This window comes from Megalops cyprinoides, chromosome 10 (genome assembly GCF_013368585.1).
Source record: "Megalops cyprinoides isolate fMegCyp1 chromosome 10, fMegCyp1.pri, whole genome shotgun sequence".
In the NCBI taxonomy this organism is placed as follows: domain Eukaryota; kingdom Metazoa; phylum Chordata; class Actinopteri; order Elopiformes; family Megalopidae; genus Megalops; species Megalops cyprinoides.
The window spans coordinates 14,466,235-14,486,653 of NC_050592.1; the positions used below are offsets into that span (position 1 = coordinate 14,466,235).

General features: G+C 42.6%; 1 protein-coding gene across 5 annotated transcripts; it reads left to right on the forward strand.

Annotated features, from left to right (window-relative positions):
* The first annotated feature begins 864 nt into the window (after nucleotides 1–864).
* On the forward strand, nucleotides 865–17,326 carry bag6 (BCL2 associated athanogene 6). Of its 5 annotated transcripts, none has more exons than XM_036539217.1 (25): nucleotides 865–1,053; nucleotides 1,829–1,915; nucleotides 2,083–2,200; nucleotides 2,651–2,883; nucleotides 3,457–3,528; nucleotides 3,617–3,739; nucleotides 4,077–4,255; nucleotides 4,591–4,720; nucleotides 4,843–5,046; nucleotides 5,246–5,480; nucleotides 5,984–6,043; nucleotides 7,005–7,321; nucleotides 7,945–8,023; nucleotides 8,639–8,988; nucleotides 9,362–9,659; nucleotides 10,075–10,244; nucleotides 11,336–11,389; nucleotides 12,136–12,238; nucleotides 12,709–12,833; nucleotides 13,394–13,528; nucleotides 13,743–13,811; nucleotides 13,904–14,119; nucleotides 14,226–14,333; nucleotides 15,101–15,247; nucleotides 16,300–17,326. In XM_036539217.1, exons 2-25 carry the CDS (start codon nucleotides 1,838–1,840, stop codon nucleotides 16,393–16,395), a joined length of 3,699 nt encoding a protein of 1,232 aa, XP_036395110.1. In that variant the 5' UTR covers nucleotides 865–1,053; nucleotides 1,829–1,837; the 3' UTR covers nucleotides 16,396–17,326. The 5 variants fall into 5 exon arrangements, with proteins under 5 accessions (XP_036395110.1, XP_036395111.1, XP_036395113.1 ...); XM_036539218.1 differs by having other exon boundaries at nucleotides 8,642–8,988; XM_036539220.1 differs by having other exon boundaries at nucleotides 7,978–8,023.
* The last annotated feature ends 3,093 nt before the right edge of the window (nucleotides 17,327–20,419 follow it).

The following is a 20,419-nucleotide window of genomic DNA, read 5'->3' on the forward strand; positions in this document are numbered from 1 at the left end:
GTTATTCAAACATTATTTCTCAGTATATTCTTCTTTGTGGCTGTTTTGTGATATGAAAAGATATAGTAACCAATTCGTACTGTCATCCATTCACAAAGTACCAAAATATGTAGAACAGTTGCTGGTCCTGTTGATTATTGTTGTTGTTGTATGCACAGGATCTATACAGGGTACATGGTCAGAACATCTCTGTCAACAACCCATACACATACTGTACACCATGTAGCAGCATGCTTAGGTTAGACAGAAATGTCACCTGAGCGGCATAATTTTCTGAAACATTGACTTCTGAGTGTGCCTTTGTGATACTTTTATTTCTCTGACTGGGTATTTTCATGTCACTCATGTCTGTCTCCTTTAATTGGACAGTCATTGAGTAGTTGTTTGTTTTTAGCTGCCTCCTACATACATCTGAGTTTTCCCCCCAATTTCAGGAAATTCAACACCCCCTCCTATTCCTCACCTCCTACTTACACTTCCTTTCGATATGTTCCTCTTCCCTTTTTTTCCATGGTAGAGATAAATATATGTATATAACTCATTCTATGTGTTATTTGTGTGGTTGAGAAACATGCTGGTTGTCATTTGTCATACAGGTGATAAATGGTGAAGTCAATGATATAAATTTATATCTTAGTTTCCTTCATACAATAAAAAGTCGTGCAAACGTTGTTGCAAACTAGCTAGCTGGCTATCAAACAATCGATTTGTTGTAAGATGGCACACCATAAATCAGTATATATAAACGCACAATTACGCACTGCATTGTAAAATTGAATTGAAAACCAACAAATCCAATCCGGGCGGCCAATGTAGACGCACCGGGTTAGAGGAGGCCCTACGTCAGAGGGGTCCTTTCTTAGTAATGTCGCATCCTCAAAAATACCTGGCAACTCGTACGGAATATTAGAATATGAACATTAAAACGACGATATTAGGAAAAAGTATTTATTAAACAAATATCTTTCAAAGATATTTTCGGTGTATAAAGTAAGGTCGTGAGCTAGCTAACGAGCTGGCTACAGAAGAACTGACAGTAGTTCGGAGAAATCGGCAAGTCATTTTGAAAGGCTTGTTGTTGTCTAGCTAGATAGCTACTTTGCTAACTTCTTTAGCCTACCTTTGGTTATGTCAGCTTCCGATCGTCAGTTAGATCGTCTCGTTATTTTACCTGTAAAATGCAGAGATGTTTAGGAGAATAGACTAGATAGCTAGCTAGCTAACTACATCAGACCAGTATAGCTAGAATGACAGTAGGTTAGCTAGCTTGTTCCCTAGCTAGACTAGTTAATCCACGGATTTCAGTTCGATAACTAATTTTAGCGAGCTGGATTTAAAAATAACTAACTAACTATCTTTGACATATAGTTCCTGTTTACCTCAGTGGGATGTTTTGAGATTCACGTGGAAACGTAACGTAATTGATCATTGATTTCATCGAAAAAAATCCTTCTACAAACATTGCTAGCTGGCTATCAATCTATTTGTTGCAAGATGGCACAACATAAGCCATGGTTTGGTACTTGAATCTGCACTTCATAAACTGTTGATATTGTGGACAATATTGATTTTCATAGTTTCAGCCATATATGAATTTTGTTCACATATTTGTGCGTTCTGTTACTTTGAAACTATAAAACAAATTATTAGTATCGACTAGTGCCTTAATTGACCAAGGGTATATGTTGTTTGTTAGTGCTGGACATAGAGGTTTGTTGACTGAATAATTCAGTTAGTGTAAATAATGCATTGACAAAAATACTTAAAGATTCTATGGAATAATTTAGACTGATTACACTTTCTTCCTCTTTGCCCCCCTGTGGAACAGCGAAGAAGTATGGGTGAACCAGGTCATATAGAGGTAACTGTCAAGACTCTGGACTCTCAGAGCAGAAGTTACACAGTTAGACGTGATGTAAGTACTTTCCTCAGTAGGTCATGTGAGACCAGACAAGCTCAAAACTCAGATGCATCTCAGATCCCCTAAAATTCTGGGATTTCAGTAGATTCTGTGGAATGAAGCATTCTCTTTGCTCTTGCACTCTCTGTCTGTCTCTCACTCTGTTTCCTGATCTCTGTCAGTTGACAGTGAAAGAGTTTAAGGAACACATTTCTACTTCTGTGGGGATTCCTGTGGATAAACAGAGGCTGATATATCAGGGCAGAGTACTGCAGGACGAGAAGACACTGACAGAGTACAGTGAGTAACACAGCTGCTTCACACCTCCCAGACATATGATCTCAGTTAATTTGCACAGTGACCACACAGTTACCAAACCTGAGGATCCAGTGCAGTAAGTGATACTACTGCATAACACATGATTTGAGTACAGTAACACTAGTGGTAAATAGTTACCCGTCATGAGAATTGAATGTCGTGAGTAATATTACACGTAATCTGAGTACGGTTACACAGTTAATGTGTAGACTGAGTACAGTAATAGGACTGCCACACAGTTGACCAGGATGAGAACTAACCACACAGCATATGATCTGTGTACAGTAACACAACTCTTCCACAATGATCACACATGTGATCTCTGTGCAGTAACAGAAGCAGTACACAGCTACCCATCTTATGGACATGGGATTGCTCCTCATCATCCTTCCTCTGACACATCCCTGTCATTGTTCTGTCTGTCTCTGTTAGATGTGGATGGGAAGGTCATCCATCTGGTGGAACGGGCCCCTCCTCAGACCACCCACCCAGGGGCAGGAACAGGGGGTGTGTCCGGGGCAGAGGGAGGGCCCACCACCTCCCACTCGTCCGCCACTTCGCAGGGCGCCTCTCACGTGCCCACACACGACCGCAATGCCAACAGCTACGTCATGCTTGGGACGTTCAACCTCCCTGTGAACATAATGGACCCTCAGCAGATCCAGGTGCAGGAGGGCAGCACACGCGGTCGCTGTCTTTGGCCGCGCTGTCTGACACAGCCTTCTGTGTGTGTGTGTGTGTGTGTGTGTGTGTGTGTGTGTGTGTGTGTGTGTGTGTGTGTGTGTGAGCGTGTCTGCACGCATGTATGTGTATGTGTGTATGCGCATGCGCGCGTGTGTGCATGCGTATGAGTGTGTGTGTGTGCGTATTTGTCTGTGTGGGTCCATTTGCCTGGGTCTGCACGGGCATATGTGTGTTTGTGTGTCTGGCTCTTTCTTTCCCTGCTGTTCTTATCGAGGAGCTAAGGTAGTTGATTGATATCGAGTTGCCTCATCTGGCTCCAGATGTTTTATGGCCGTAATCATACCAGTATGGCTCTGCAAGTGAATCCAACCAGTGAGCCATTAATGGTGCTCTGTAAACTAATGCTTATAACTGAGCTGATTAGTGAAATGTTCAACAAGCAGATACATTTGAACCATAATGACAGAGAAAGAAAGAGCTGGACATCTGTGAAGGCTTGTGTGTTGTTTGAGCTCATTCTTGTTCCTCTCTGTCCCCCTGTCTCTCTCTCTCAGATGTCAGTGCAGCAGATGATGTCAGGTTTGGGGGAGAGTGGGAGGAGTGCCAGAGTCAGTACCAGCACTGGAGTATGGAAGCCTTGCTGCCCTTGTCTGTTATCTTTTCTTGTTCTCTAAACTAGATGAAGATGATGGATTGTTTTACTGTCTGTTCCAGAGTAATGGATCTGTGGATGTGCACATTGACGTGGACCAATCGGTGCAGAGCGAGCCCAGGCTTAGACTGCTATTGGCTGAGAACTTGCTGAGGGACACAAACGTGCTCATCCACAGATTAGAGGTAAGGTACAGCTGTAGTGCTGAAGAGCGACATTCAATGAAACTCTGCAATACAGCTGTTCAGCCCGTGACAGTGCACTGTGTTAGTGAAACCATATATACAGCAAACACATTTGAGAGTAGAATCCCCTTCCTGTAGTGCTGGGCAAATCTTTGGTCTTGGAATCTGCTGGAGGTTTTCAGTAAACTTAAGATGAACTCCGTCTGACACAAGTTTCAGAAATGTTACAAGCAAAAAGACTAGTGACTTGTGACTAGCTTTTTCCAAAACACAGATGCTAAAATTACTTATTGTGTAAGTAACTTTACTCTCTTCATTTCTCACTTTTGGGTTTCAGGGTCATCCCAGCAGCACTTCATCTCAGCAGGATTCTGCTGCCCCTCCTTCCTCTTCCTCACCCACCCCCTCACCCTCAGCTCCGCCCATGGACACCTCTCCCCCGCCTCCCACACCTCCTCCCCCTCCGTCTTCCTCCTCTTCCACTCAGACTGAGGGCCCCCCCCACTCAGGACCCAAGTAAGATACAGATTTATATTCCATCCATATATCTATTCCTGTTACATTTGTGTCATTGCATTTGCAGTTAATGTGTAAATGCTGTATGCAGTATCCTATGCATTTTCTGTTGTGTTTTGTACAATATTGTATTGGCAATTTTTGTTAATTTGAGGTACTACTGAACTCAATGTAGAAAAAATATTGAAATATTGAATAAAATCACCAATATTGAAAAAACTGGCATTTGTCTAAAAAGGCTCAAATTTGCCACAGTAGTGCATTTTGGACCACTGTGGGTGTGCCTGCTGACTCTCTGTCCCTCACTCTCATCCTTCCGCGGTTCTCTCCCACAGTCACCCCAGCCCAGCTGAGTTTGTGGAGGTGCTGTCAGAGCTGAGAAGGGTGGAGGAGAGACTGCAGCCCTTCATCCAGAGAATGCACTCCATTCTGGGCACTGCCACCAGTGCAGACTACAACAACAATGTAAGACGCACACTGAATAGCATACTTCACCACACACCTGTGCGCGTAAACCCTTACACTCCTTATCCATTTCGGTACACGCATTTTGTCCTCATCAGTGATGTGTTTATTTTCTTTGGCAGACACAGGAGAGAGAGGAGGACCAGCAAACTTTGAACCTTGTTGGGGAAGCCCTCCGTCTCCTGGGCAATGCCCTGGTTGCCCTGAGTGATCTTCGGTGCAACCTGTTGGCTCCCCCTCCCCGTCACCTGCACGTGATCCGGCCCATGTCCCACTATACCTCCCCCGTCTTGCTGCCAGGTGGAATGCACCACATTCCTATACCGGTGGGTTATTGTGATGGTGGTGAGCATGCATACTAAATACAGTGTCATAACAGTGTAGTGACTTACCCTTACATGTTGTTTATATGTAAAATGTACGGCCTTTTCCATGGAGATCACTTTTAACTACAGTAATCTCAATGCAGAACCATTGAGACACCACCGTGTAGTACAATTTTCAAAATTTCAAATTTGCCATCAGATAAATTTAGGAACCACTGTGACCATGACCGCCAACGGCAGGCAGGCAACTGAGGACCAGCCTCAACCCACTCAGTCTGCCAACCAATCAGAGCAACAAGGGCAGAGGCAAGCCCCACCTCCACAGCCTGCCTCAGCAAATCAGCAGCCAGGACAAGGACACACAGGGCCACGCATGATCAGGATCAGCCACCAGACTATGGAGCCCGTGGTGATGATGCAGATGAACCTGGATGGTGGGTTTCCTCATCCAGTTCTACTTTGTTTCATGACAGTTGATCTTTATGGATTGCATTCCTGTGAATCAGTGAACAAAGACTTCATTGAACCTGTTCAAGGAATGTAAATGTCTCAGTTGCTTCCAAATTAAAATTTAAGTTTTAAATTCTCCCTATACATGAACAAACATGGACAAAAATCTGGGGGAGGCCATATAGCATAGTGGTATGGTGCAGGACTTGAAACCAAAAGGTTGCTGGTTCGATTCACCACTGGGGCATTGCTGCTGTACCCATGGGCAAGGTGCATAATCCACAACTGCCTTTGTAAATATCCAGCTGTACAAATAGACAACATGTAAAAATTGTGACATACGTAAGTCACTCTGGATAAGAGCGCCTGCTAAATGACAATAATGCAATGTTATGTAACATATGGCATGTTTTGGACTTAACCAGCAAATGCCAGTGGAGCAATTTAACATTTAATACTGTGTGTGTCTGTCTGTCTTTCTGTGTAGAGTCTGGCAGTGGATCTCAGATGTCAGGACAACAGGGTAGTGCTGGGGCCGGACAGACCGGTGAGAATTTATTTTGCATCATAATTTACTGTTATCGCTAAAATAATAAATCGCATGTGTAATTTATTATCATCTCTGTAACTGAAAAGAACCAGTGAAATGACTAATGACATTTCTGCATGTCTACAAAAGGTTTCCCTCCTAACTTCCATCAGTGTTGAATAGGCATGAGAGGAAGTGTCATTATTTTTAATGTGCCAAATCAGAAAATTATCAAACGTTTCGTGGCCTCTACATAGCGTAAAATGAAACTACCACAAAATGTAGATTAAAACTGGTAATATGTCTTCCAAAAATATGTCAGGGGAAGATTTTCTTGCTTCCCTCGTTCTGTCCAGTAGTTCCCAGGAGTGCTATGTCATTAAATGTTTCGTTGCGGGCCATTGTTTCTATGGGTCAGTTTGCTTCCAATTTGTGATAGTCACTGATATGCCACTGGTAAATAGAATTTTCATGTATGATGTTAATGTCATTGTGCATTGGCAAACAAGTATTGTAACTGATCCATACCACATCAGCAAGAGCTAATTTAACAGATGGAAACATTTACCGTCTCTCCTGAGAAGTAAGTAGTTCCTGTACTAAGCCGGTAACTGAACTGTACTGTGTAATGTAGATATGAAATAAACAAAGGGGTTTCAAATCAAATATTTGCTAAGTTCACTGGCTAGCTAGTGAATCCAACAGCACTATGTATATAATGTTAGGAAAGTTACAGCATGTATTGTAGTAACCTTGGTACTACCTCCATTTCATAATTTTGATCCCTTTTCTTATTTTGTGTAGCTAGATAGTGTTCAGTCTGTTATGGATCTCAAATGGCACTCAGATGCCTGGTACATGAATATTTGCACAGCAAGGGGTTTGATATCTGAAGAAAGGAAAGAACAAAAAGAAAACTTGTTCAAGTTTTCAAGGCATGTTGATAAACAGAATGTGACTGCATGTTGTCTCTTGGTAGGCACCACTCCTCCTGTTCATATTCCAGGCCTGCCCCCGGAGTTCATGCAAGCCATCGTGCACCAGATCACCCAGCAGGCCGTTGCCATGGCAGCCGCAGCTTCCGCCGGGCAACAGGGGCAACAGACCGCTCCTGCCTCCGGTGCAAACTCTAGTGGCACTGCCCCCTCGGCACCTCCTCACCCTCCCCAGGCCAGGGTGGTCATCACCCGGCCTGCCTTTGCACCCCGGGTCCCCCAGTCCAATCTGGGTGCCAGGGGGGCAACAATCAATTTGAGGGCATCTGTGCCCCCTTCTGCAGGACAGCAGCCAGGACAGGTGAAGACTGCTCTTTTGGTTGTGTTTTTTTGTTCAGTGGTGTTTGTTATCCTTCCTGCTTTCTGTGGTGCTGCTGTTCTCCCGGCTGATTGAAATAGTGTGCTTCTGGTGTACCCCTTTACGTGGCTGTATTCTAGTGGCTGTATTACACTAGCACGTTTGTGATTTGTATTCTTTCCCTATTTTCCAATGCTCCAAGTCACCCTGGGTGAGAAAGTTAATAATAATAATAATAATAATAATAATAATAACAGCATGAACAATTTTATTTTTAATAGTAATATCATTTTACTTGAATTTCTGAACACTGGTGCAGAGTTTTATAGAGGGAATAACTGATATCATAAACTGACTGTGTAAGAAAAGAAAAGCCACAGTGTGATGACTGAGGTGAAACCAGGACATGCAGTCTTCCTGGTTGTGACAGCTTCTGTGGCTGACACTTTTTGGATTCACATTAATTACCATAATGCACTACCAGTTAAATGAAACTGCACTTTTACTCCTAACTCTTATCTTTTTGTCTTTGCATGCGCTCCACCACCTGTGTGTAAGTGTACTCTCCAGGCATGTGCATGTGGGTGTGTCTGCTGACATCTCGCCCCTCTCACTCTCTTTCTCAGGCTAACTCCCTCCCTCCTTCCTCTCTCACTCAGATGATCAACGCACTTGTGGGGCAGCTCTTGATGCCAGTCCACATGGGTAAGCCATCAGTCTCTCCGCCCCCCCCCCCCCCATGGTGTCTGGTCAGGTGGTCAGGTGTCTGACCCAATGAAGTTGTAGTGGGTCCCAGAGCACTTTTTGTCTGGAAGGGCCACGGTGTCTGGCCGTGTTCTTTCTGCTGCATGTCTTCATTGCTGAGTAGGAGTTTTTGTTGAGTTGGTTAATTCATTCCATGTTTCCATAGCATAGTAAGCTTAAAAACCAGATGGAGTTAGATTCTGAAGCACTGGAACTGCCCATCTCTGTTGTAGAGGAAGGTGTTTCATTTCATTACATAACTATTCACAACTTAAACAAATATTTTGTAACAATTACATAACAGCTTAATTTGAAACATGTTGGAACTGAATCTAGTTCCTGTATTGTAGCATTTGTGCATTGTATCCACTTGTCTGTTGACAAATGGGAACTTTACCTGTTGGATTGCTCCTCCGTTAAATTGGGAATTACATTATCTTGGCATCCAAGGATTGATACTTTCTGGGTAATTTTAAAAAGATCTAGTGTTTGATTGAAGAATGTACCACTGTTACTCTGAGGCTGAGCTAAGGTGTGTGATTGATCTCCTGTAACACCCTTGTTTTTACTCTCCAGCAGAGCATACCTCCGCTGCTCCGTCATCCCATTCCTTTACCTTCTCCTCATCCTCTTCGTCCTCCTCCTCGGCATCCACCTCCACCTCCACCTCTCAGCCGACCTCGTCCGCCAACACCTCTGGCCAGACGTCAACTAACACCACCAGCACGGCCTCCACCGGCCATCCCACTGGCACCCCCTCCCAACCTCAGGAGGGGACCCCCGAGGCGGGCCTGGCCCAGCTCCTGGGCTCACTGCTGGCTGGGGGAGCAGGAGCCGGAGCGGGCGGGCCTGGCGTGCCCCCCTCCATCACGGTCACCATGCCCGGTGTCCCTGCCTTCATTCAGGGAGTGACAGACTTCATCCAGGTTGGTGTTGGCTTATTTCTGCATGCTTGAAGGTTTCAGGTTGAAGTTCCTGGTAGGGCAATGCTGTTATGCCTTTTATCAAGGTACTTAACCTAAATTGAGTAAATACTCAGCAGAATAAATGACAATATCTTCTAGAAATTTAAAATGAACTCAGTTTCCCTGTATAAGGGCTGGGATACTGTGATAATTATTATGGACAATAACCTCAATAGTAGTGTTACTAAAAGCAACACGAACTACTATTATCATTGTTGTTATTGTATTTGAACGCGAAATGCCTGACATTTGTGACTATGAAATGCTCTCAGTTCATTTTGTATGACTGCTTTTGATCTTCCCCTTTCTCTTTCTCTACTTCACTTTCTGTCAGGCCACCCAGCCAGTCTATGCCCCACCCCCTACCGGACAGCAACCTCCCCCTGCCTCGACTACACCTGCCCCCCCTCCGACAGCCACGCCCACCCCTGCCTCTACACCAGCCCCTGGTGCGGGGAGCCCAGGAGAGACCCTGAGCCCAGAGCTCTTCACTGGCATTGTTCAGGGGGTGCTGTCCACTATGATGGGCTCTCTGGGAGCCCCCCAGGGTAACACTGAGAGTATCGCCCAGTTCATCCAGAGGCTGTCTCAGACCAGCAATATTTTCACACCCGGCACTGGGGATGCCATAGGTGATCTCCCTCTCCTTCAGTATCTGAGTAGATTCTTAATAGCTAGCACTTTGCAAGCCCATGTGGATTTTTTTTTTAGCTTTTACAGTGGTAGAGGTATGAAGGCGAAAGGTGGCTGCCATGTAGCACACTTTGCTTGTAAATGACATGGTACCTGGGCGGAAATTCCAGAGAGGTATCGCAGAATTTCTCAGGTTACTTAGAATCATCAGTCATTAAATGTATGTATGTGGCAGCCCTACATGGCCACACCAAGGCTGATGAAGGCTTTTGAGCATGGACTAATCTCAAATGAGTGGTGTCAGTGGTGTTTTTGTGCTCTTGTTTATTTTGGAGAACTCTTTTTCCACTTCTGTGCGGTGACAAAAGTGTTTGGTCTTAATGGGTCGGGTGCTGTCTCTTTCCACATGTACAGGGTTCTTTGGAGACCTGCTGGCCCTGGTGTGCCAGAGTTTCTCTATGCTGGACATGGTGCTGCTGCTTCATGGGCAACACCAGCCTCTTAGCCGCATCCAACCTCAGCTGACCGAGTTTTTCACAGAACACTATCTACATGGGAGAGAGCCCACTGATGCTAACATCGCTGTGAGTGTTACTGTGCCAGTACTTCACTCCTCTAGTCTCCGTCTGCTCCCACCAACATTGCTGTGAGTGCTACTATACCACTACCCTACCCCACTTCTGCTCTCCCTCCACTCACACCAATATCTCTGAAATCTTCTCTGTTGCACCACTATCTACTCACACTCATACAGCAAGTAGTGCTACACCCTTCAAATGGGACTTTACTTTCATTACCACATTGAAGCTGCTTGAAGCAGTTCGAAAAAACTGTGATGAATAATGACACCGTTCTTCAGAGAATGAAATCTGTGGTCTGAAATGACTCAGAAGAACAGAAGAACTGTAGTGATGAGAACAGCCCAATGTGTCATTTTCTCTGTTCAGCACTGTGCCAAGCCTACGGTGACATCGGAAAGTATTCAGACCGCTTCACTTTTTACACAGTTTGTTTTGTTATGTTCTTAATCTAAAATGCATTAAATGTATTGTTTTGGCTGTCAGCCTACACACAATAACCCATGATGACAAAGCAATAACTTTTTTTTTTTTTTTTTTAGACATTTTTGCAAATTTAATCAAAATCAAAAACCGAAATATCTCATTTACATAAGTATTCAGACCTTTTATTCAGTGCTTTGTAGAAGCACATTCTTTATGTCTGTAAAACAACAAAACATGCAAAAAGTGAAGGGGACTGAATACTTTCTGAATCCACTGTAGTCTAACTGTAAGAATTTTAGTTGCTCTGTGAATCCTGGTAAACTATTAAATATTTTTGAAACTGCATGAAAGAAAATACTGCCTTGTCCCAGTAACTAAATTCCACCCATTTCCCTCTGATACAGTGTCTATAGTACACTTCATTAATCCCTTCTAAAATGGTACCAAACCATGAAGCTGTTTTTTTGTATTTTTTGAAGAGTGGGCTATAGCAGGTGAATGGAGGGAGTTTAATACCACTGCAACACAACCTGGAGGGAAGGAGGAGACTGTGCAGATGTTTACTAAATTTCAGTCCCAGTGTGAGATGCATAATGAGCCATGGCTTACATGCACACCTGACCTGTCCACATGTCCAGTGTCCACCCTTACCTCACTGTTTCTGTGTGCAGGCTGGGGCAGATGAACTTATCAATGGATTGGAAGAATACATTACGGAGAGCTTTGTAAGTACGGTCATTCTCATTCCTTGTGCAGCCTCTCCCCAATCAGTGTATAGTAGGGCTGGGGCAATTTACTGATGAAACTGTGTGTTGCCTTTTGCCTCTTTGTGGTATTACTGACTGTAACCGTGTCATCTAAGACAGTGAAACATATGTATGGCTTCATGCCCTTAAGTTTGTCCAGTCAAGTTAAAGTGACGTACAGTCCCGGTCAAAAGTTTGGACACACCTGAGAATTGGAAACATGCATTCAACATGCATGTATTTTGATCAAAACATTTATGCTTGAATGTTTGAAATTTGTTTTTGAGACAAATGTGATAGTGAAGTTGATGCCTAGGTATGAATTTCTTTCTAAAAAAAGTTAATTTTAAAAATAGTTTTTGGCTACTTTAAAGAATCTAAAACATAAAATAATTTTGCTTTGTTTAACGCTTTTTTGATCACTTCATGATTCCGTTTGTGTTATTTCATAGTTTTGATGTCTTTGTTATTATTCTGAAGTGTGGAAAATAGTACAAGTAAAGGAAAAACCTTCTTTTGGCTGGTACTATACATATAACACATGTGTGTGATGTGGTACGTGTGCTGTAGTGATCATCAGTGACCTTTGATCATGACTACATAAGAGCATCTGCTAAATGTAATGTAATGTAATGATACGTACTGTGCCCTGAAGAGCATGCTGGTGTACAGCTCCTGTGAGTATGTGCTGTTTTAACCACTCTGTCTCTGTCCCTCTTCCTTAGTCTACTGTGACAGTCCTGGAAGGGGTAGACATCACCCAGACAAACATGTCCTTCCTCAGACAGCAGTTCACTCGCATCGCTACACACATACTGCGCTGTACAGGTAAGCATAGCCATGGTTATGGGTATTAACAAATCTGAGCCATGTTCTTATGCTCTGTAATTTAATATTCACACTGGTATTTATTAGCACTGTCAATTCCGGGCAGCTTTTATTGGTACTCATACGTGATACCCTTGACTTTGTGTGCTTTGTGTGCCTGAGTTTTGCATGCAGCAATTTGCACATTCACCCCGCTGAGCAGGTTAGGGAAATGATTGAAAGCAAAACTCTTCCTTTTAGTTCTGCGGTTGGAAAATGCAATTCAGAGGAAAGTTCAAAGGAACCAAATTTTTGTTGTAGTTATCTTAGAAGTGTGTGGGGACAAACATGTGAAAGCACCTTTATGCATAATTAATGTACTGGGTCAAAGTGTGTGCATTACACAAGGGACACAAATCATCATTGTAATACTGTTCATTCAAATGATTACAGATGGCACTGATAATAGGCTCTTGTTTTTGCCTGTGCAGACCATACGTTTGGTCCTCGCCTGCTGCTGATGTGTAACCAGGGACTGTTTGAATGTCTGGCCCTCAACCTCTACTGTCTGCGGGGGGAACAGACCGCTCTCACAGCGGTTATCAACCATCGGATTGTTAGTATACACCTCCCCCCTCCTCCTGTCACACTCTTTCAGTAGTGTTAGAGGCATCCAGAGTTAGTGCTAAATCAACTAGAAACCACCCAGAAGGTGTATTTAAACAGTAGTGTTGATTAGACACCATGGTTAGTTCAAGATTACGATTAAGATTAAATGTCACCTACTTGGTATACCCATAGTTGTATTAGCCAAAATAATTTGCCCTTTCTCCAGATGCTAATGTAACATGCATTAGTTACCTGTTGTAAAGCTGGACGTATACAGTATTTAGCTACAGTCATTAATATAAAGTAAAATGTCTTGCTATCTATCTACCTTACGTTTTCATAAAAATATGGGCATCTGCAGCAATCAGCGTGAGAGTATTAAATGTGAGACCCGTCTGACTCACCAGGGAAGTTCACAGGCTTAGGAAGAACGAAAGCATGAGCGTGGCATGTGGGGGGTAGTGTGGGTGATGAAGTGTACAGTAATACTGTAAATAGCCATGTTTCACTCTCCTGGCATCGGGCCACTTCCCTTCGTGTGAATGTCAGCACTCTCCCCCCCTGCAGAGGAGGATGTCGGCAGAGGTGAACCCCAGTCTGGTCAACTGGCTGACCAGCATGATGTCAATGAGGCTGCAGGTCATCCTGGAGCACATCCCGGTGACAGAAGACCATATCCTGCATTATGTGGTACACACACAGGTGACGGACACATGCGAACGCAGAAGCTAACATCCCTTCCAACATGTGTGTCAGCTATATTGCCGCAAACATCAGCACTCTGTGGATAGGTCTGCTTCATTAAGTGCCTTATAAACACATGGTTTTGATTCTTAATAAAAAGGAATTGCAAACCTCCAGGAGAAGTGACACCTGTGTCAGATTTCCTACTAAACGCCTGCTTGTTGTGTCACAGAGAGAGCCAACAGAGAGGGAGGAGTCAGAGGCACAGCGCACGCAGGAAACTGAGGTCCAGAATGTGGAGGTCAGCAAGCCCCTCTCGTTCACCTCCTTCTTGTAGGACTGCCAGATCTTTCTAGAAGGTCCTTGATTACCTTTCACATTCGTTGCATGCAGATGGATGGAACACCCTCTCCTGCCCCCGCCACCACGGCTGAGGAGGCTATGGTGTCGTCGCGGGAGGCCGGGGCTGCGGGGCTCTCTCCCGGAGACGCCGGAGCGGTCGGGGGGGTGTCTTCACGGGAAGCCAGAGGAGGCGGGGCCATGGCCGCGGCCAGTGGGAGGGAGGAGTCAGGGGCCGAGGTGGAGCCCTGGGCAGCAGCCGTTCCTCCTGTAAGCGCTTTTGTTCTGTCATGGCAGTGCGCTCTTTCTCTCTCAGACGAGGTGTGCTGTATCAGTACTGTAAGTGCAGCCATGTCTCTCACTGTCTCCGTATCAGGAGTGGGTGCCCATTATCAGAAACGACCTGATCTCCCAGAGGAAGATCAAGTCCCAGCCGCCTCTGTCTGATGCTTACCTGCATGGGATGCCGGCCAAACGCCGAAAGGTAAAAACATGCCCTGACCATCAAGTGAACCAGCAGTCTTTCTTTCACTCATCCATATAGTCTCAGCTAATACACTTGGCCTATTTTTAAGGAGAGGAGTCCCAATCCCAGCGATTGCCTTGCTCCACCCATTTTGTTTTTGTGTTTGACAGTGACTTTGTCAATTGTTGAGATGCCAAAGAGCATACCACATTTTGCATGGCTGTTAAATATGAAAAAAATATATTTTGTTATGTATTCACTCAAAGGTAACTTAGGTACTTTAGGTAGATTAAGTCATTTAGCTTTTAGTTAGGTACTTTTTCTCTCCTCCATATTGCTTATCCGATGCATGCTCACCGTGCAGTTAAAATTGCCCCATTTATTATGGATTCCGTGTGACCAGTGTCTCAGATCAGATCAAAAATAGAGGTCTGGTACAAATGGGCCCACTGCCTGGCACAGCTGAGATGGAATCTGTGATGATTCGTCTTGGAACACTGCAAACACAGCTGGTAGCAGAAATGTTTTGTTGCTGTTACTAACCGTTCCAACTCCATTGTTTTGAAACCTTTGACCTTCATTCCCCTGATCTCCATTTCACATCTGAAACCTTGCAAAGGTTCTCAGTGGCAAGAGTCCAATTTTAGTGAAACTTTGAATGAACAATATATACTTTTCAAGGTGTGTATTATTTGTAAAAGTGCTGTACATTAATGACTAGATAATTGGTATTTGAGTAACTGGATACTCATCAGATTGAACCCCTTGTCTGTCTCTCCCCTCAGACAGCACAAGGCGAGGGGCCCCACCTCTCTCTGTCGGAGGCAGTCAGTCGGGCTGCCAGGTCTGCCGGAGTCAGGCCTGCTACCACCCCAGAAAGCCTACAGGAGGAGCTTGAGGCGCCTGAGTTGCAGGAGGCGTATACAGAACAGGTAGTGAACTATCAGACAGTCATTTTTTTTAGGGTGGCCAAAGGTGGCTTCAGATGTTTCATCATGTAGTAACGAAATTGTGTCACATCAGATTAATGCCTTGTCTCCACTGGTCAGGTTATAGACTTACTTACTGACTAGCTGACAAATTGTGAGTATCATTGTCCAAACCTGTCTTGTAGTGTTGCTGACCCAGACAGCTTTCACTTCCTATGAAAGCTGTCTGTGGGAGTGCGTCAGTGCCAACAGAGAGGGCACGGATCATTGAACATCATGCAGGGTGAAGTTAAATGAAAATACAGTATGCATATTAAAATACTTTCCAGTTAAAATGGCTGTATCACCTTCCAGATTAACATATTGTATAAGCATTCAATTTCAACTGAACATTCTGCTTATAACAGAAAATAATTGCAAAAGATAGAAATTAACAGTATCAATGCTGAATTATTTCTGTTGCAAGAGAGTTAGCTGTAAATATTTAATGAATAACTGCTGGGAACCATAATGCACATAAAACACTAATATTAAAGATACATAATCTTGACTGAAGTTTATAGTGTAAATAAAGCAGTAAATGGTTACTTACAGTAAATAAGCTAAGACACAATACAAAATCTTCTTGATTGGATAATGACTGTGAGAATGCTGAAAGGGCAAATGTGGCTACGTAATATAGTTACATTTTTGCAGGCAGTCTTTAATATTTACATTTAGCATTACCAGCAAATATTGCAATGGAAAAATTTTCATTGGAGATGGTTACCTAACCTGTCTGACCTATCGTGTCAGTCCAGTCTAGTTAAGACAGGCCATGAAAAGCCCAGGGGAGGCAAGGCACAAGTTCCCTGAAGAATCTGGACTCTTCACACACTACATTTTTTTAATTTGGGATGCAAATATTGATATGGGGGCAGTAAACATGTCTGTTTCTTACAGTTCTTTTACTTGTTTTGGAAAGGAAAGGACTTTTTATAAGGGAAATGAAACTGTATTTAATGCATAAAACTACCTATATCTGCCCCCAACCTGTTCTCTTCCTCTTCTTCAAGGTGAAGAGTGACATCAAGAAGCGAGTGAGGGAGGACCCAGACTTTGACACCGAGCGTTTCCCTAACATACAGAGGGCTTTTTCCTTGGACTCTTAACCTCACTGTCCCATCAGTGTCCAAGATCTGTCCTTTTTGCTTCTGACCCTGTAACATCCAGATCCTGTTTTACCACTCTGCCTGCTTTCCATACTGACCTTACAGGTTTCACAGAAGCAGAAGTGCCGCTATCAACATCAGAAAGCCGGCCCTCCTCTCTCACGGAACTGTCACATTGAAACGAACTATCCGATTAGCTTGTCACGTATCAAACCCAGCTCTGTTGTGGGCTGCAAATCGGCATGACCAATCGCGTGTCACCTCAACAAATGCTGCTGTTCATAACTTAGACCTGCACTTTCACCTTAAAGAGTACCTGTACGATAGCAGCTCAAAGATCAGTCCAGGCTTTCACCCCACCCCAGTTCTTACCACTCATCGAACATTTTTCCTATATTCAAAAGTGATTCACCTCCATACAGATTCTCAGTCCAGATTTGCACTGTTCTGGAGAGCTGCAAGCATAACCTCTAGCCCCTTCATCCCGTAGGCATTTGGCTAAATTTCCTTCTGTCTCTCCATGTTTTTCCCATAACCCCCTGTGGGGACACCTCCTCTAAGATGTTGTTTCTGGCATCCCCTGTCCTGTAGCCTTTTGTTTCTGTAACATGCTTTATAATTTTGTGATTTTTTTGTGGACATTAAAATGCAGACTAGAAGGGAGTGAAATAATAGTGAAAATAACACTAGCTGCAGCAGAGATCTGGTATTTTTTGGTGTGTCCTTTTGGATAAATCCTGCTCACTGCATCTCAACCTGGCAATTGCCAGGTCATTTAATTATTTCAGAGGACATGGGTATAATTTAACAATTGTTGCTCGCTGAATTCAAGTTCACTTTTAAGGTTTAAGAATTGAAGTGATTAAGTTATTGTTATTTGTTAAAAAAAGGCCTACATTTTATTTTATTAGCTGTTTTTCACTCTCTCTTCCCAAAGACCATTGCTTTTATTTCCAGTATGTTGTAAGCAAGTGAAAATGCTGTTTGCTTATGAATATATACTGGTCTGAAATAAAGATATTTAAACTGTTGGTTGTTGTACATTTGGAGTGGCAACCATGGGCACACTTGGAAGAAAGGGGTAATTATGACAAGCGGAAGACATTATAAGACATTATAAGTTGTAACATATAGAGGAATGACAAGCACACTCAGATGTGTAATATTGTACAATATATTCTATAGTCCTGTGAATAACCATCAACCACAGGTGCATCAAATGTACAGAAGATGTCATGTTACTGTAATGTCAGCAAATTGAGTATCATTTAGAATAGTGGTTGTCAAGGGTGTCGAGGTAAGAAACAAGGAAATGAAATGAGTTGCAAATTAGTCCAGGCACCAATAGGGAAATGACACGTCAAATACGTGGAGGAAAAAAAGGACATAAAGGAGATTTCAGCGAACGGATGAGTGGAGAGGAACAGGGAAGGTGACAAGGCTAACAACAGTAGCTTTGGTGTTGTGCCAACTCGGAGATGACTGGAATAGTTTGCCCGTTTTTTTCAACCTGATAAAGATGAATTGGACTGGCAAAGAAGAATTGCAGAATTGTGACGAGTGCAGTAGAGAGCATAAGTAAGGTAATGGGTATCCAAAACTTATGTTTATTAATGGTTTCCCTGTAAGCCAGAACTAAATGATGGCTTCTTTGGATGTTCTCATTCTTTGTGGTCCTGCTCTATGTTGCCACCTGGACTTGTGATGGAATAACGCAAGCACTAGAAGGGAAGAAAACAGTAAAGGAGATTTTGTCTTTTCTTTGTGTAGAAAAAACACAGAGGGAAGTACTATTTGAAATGATGATGTGTGCAGTTTTATAGTACAAATTTATAGGGAGATAAATTCAGTCTCTCAGATTAGTCCCTCCTGAAAACTCCTTTCATGGAAGGGGCTGACTCTTCCCATAGCAACATTTCCATAGGATGTAATGGCTTGTGGACAATAAAACACTGTCAATTCAATGAGGACTACCTCAGTCATTAATCACAGGATTTTTCCTTAATCTGCCTGGCTGCACAGGTCACATCCTGTGTGCCCTGGATTATGCTGAAGTGAAACCAACTTTATGAATGTGGAGGCTCCATTATCTATCAGCTTCCTGAAAATTTTACAAAGGATTTCTTCAGCTATTCCTTAGCCAGTCATGTCACTAGTAGAGAAAAGCCCCAGAGGTTTTTCCAGTTATCACACTGCTTGTTTATGTGTAGATTGTTAATATGTCTATAGAACTCCTGAGACAATGACCCAGATTTTAAATGTACTGGAGGAATTGATTGTGTTTCCTGAGCATCTGCCCACTTGACTGCTTTTATATGAAAAGGGAATTGTAGGAAAACAAGAAGCACAAATGTTTTTGCAAGTATTTGCAAGTTTAATCACCACATAGGAAAACAAAACCAGTCCACCTGATGCAGATATATTGATTTGCATTTAGTCTGCCTAAATACATTTATTGAAGAAAGGAGACAAGGCATCAACTGCACTATTTTCACCTCAGATGTCCTCAAAAGTCTGGTCAGCATAATACTCCAGGCTCAGCCCTGATCTAAATTTCAGCCCTGATTCAGCCCTGATTCTCACATTTCCCTTGGGATTAAGAAAGTATTTCTTATTCTTATTCTTATTCTTATTCTTAAATATTTGTTTGTGGACAGAGAAATTTGTCAACCTAGAGCAAATATGGTGTCAGGTGACATCTGTTATTTGGCATTAAATTTATATGCACTGTACAGGTATTGCTAGCTACTTACCTGTGCCTTCCTATACCATATTAAAACTCAGATTTCAGACTACAGCACAATGTAGCTACATGCATGTATAATATCCTCTGAAAACACAGAACATCAGTATTGTATCTTTTGATTTTACTGCCTTCTTCAAATTAACCAAGATCGACCTACAAAATATGTATCATTTCTGGTTTATTGTTGATGTAGACAACATTCTCAAATAAATACAACCCCTAACAAAAACATAAATACATAAGAAAATCCTATATAGAGGCTCACCAATATAATGAAAGCGGTTTGGAAACAATTAAAAAATTGGTATACAACAGCTTTTCTTGCTTGAGGAGTTGAAAACTTTTGAACTTTACTACAGTGAAGAGAGTGTACAGAGTCCGAGCAGTTGTATGACATATTTCTCATTTCTAAAACATTCACTAGTGCTAACCTAAAAGTTGGTGCATACTGTATGTTGATTCACAAAAGTTTAAGTGGCTTGGTTAGGACTGACTTGGTATGTTGGATTTTAAGAAAGAGTTTAATGATGTACCCCTCATGAAGGCTTGCAAAAACCGGTACATGTTATTTTTCAGTTTTCTTAAGGGTTAAGTTTGATGGAAAATTTGAAATAGTGCAACATTAAATAACTTTTTCATTTTAATTATTGTGGAAAAGTTTAATATACACTCATTTAGTCTTATGTCTAAGTTGAGAAAAATAGCCAACAAGAATGTCTGTGTGCAATTCCTAATTCTCAATAATTGCACATACTTTTCTATGGTAGAGTACTAAAACAATTAGACGATACATGAGGAAGGAAATTAAGGGTAGTGATATAAAACAACTGATTTGCATTGACTGAGAGATAATGGAACAAACTGAAAGTAAAGGGTAGAACAAGAATCACAGGTGTACTCTGAACAGGATGCCCCAAACTGGCCATTTATTACAGTAGATTGGCTGTCAGCTGACATCATGAATGTCCATTGACAGGAGGCATGACATGACCGTGGGTCTCATAGCCACAGGATGTCCTACTAAAAGCAGCACAATAACCTGCATGCATACCACAATGAATCAAACCTGTTTCAGTGGAACTGTACGCACTGCAATAGGCAGAGATGTATGAAAATGAACTGGCAATCTGCATAGTGTGAAGAGGTCACCACAGAAGACAATATTTTGGAATCAGTAGATATTTTTGTATTTATTTTTAAATTCTGTTTGTAAATTCTCATTAGATTTTTTTTTTATTTAAAAAAATGTTTTTCATGCTCTTAATTTCTTGTCTTACT

Coding starts and splice junctions, on each gene's coding strand:
- bag6 (XM_036539217.1), top strand. CDS start 1,838: ATGGGTGAACCAGGTCATATAGAGGTAACTGTCAAGACTCTGGACTCT. Junction 12,239..12,708: donor ACACATACTGCGCTGTACAG/GTAAGCATAGCC, acceptor TTGCCTGTGCAG/ACCATACGTTTGGTCCTCGC. Junction 12,834..13,393: donor CGGTTATCAACCATCGGATT/GTTAGTATACAC, acceptor CCCCCCCTGCAG/AGGAGGATGTCGGCAGAGGT.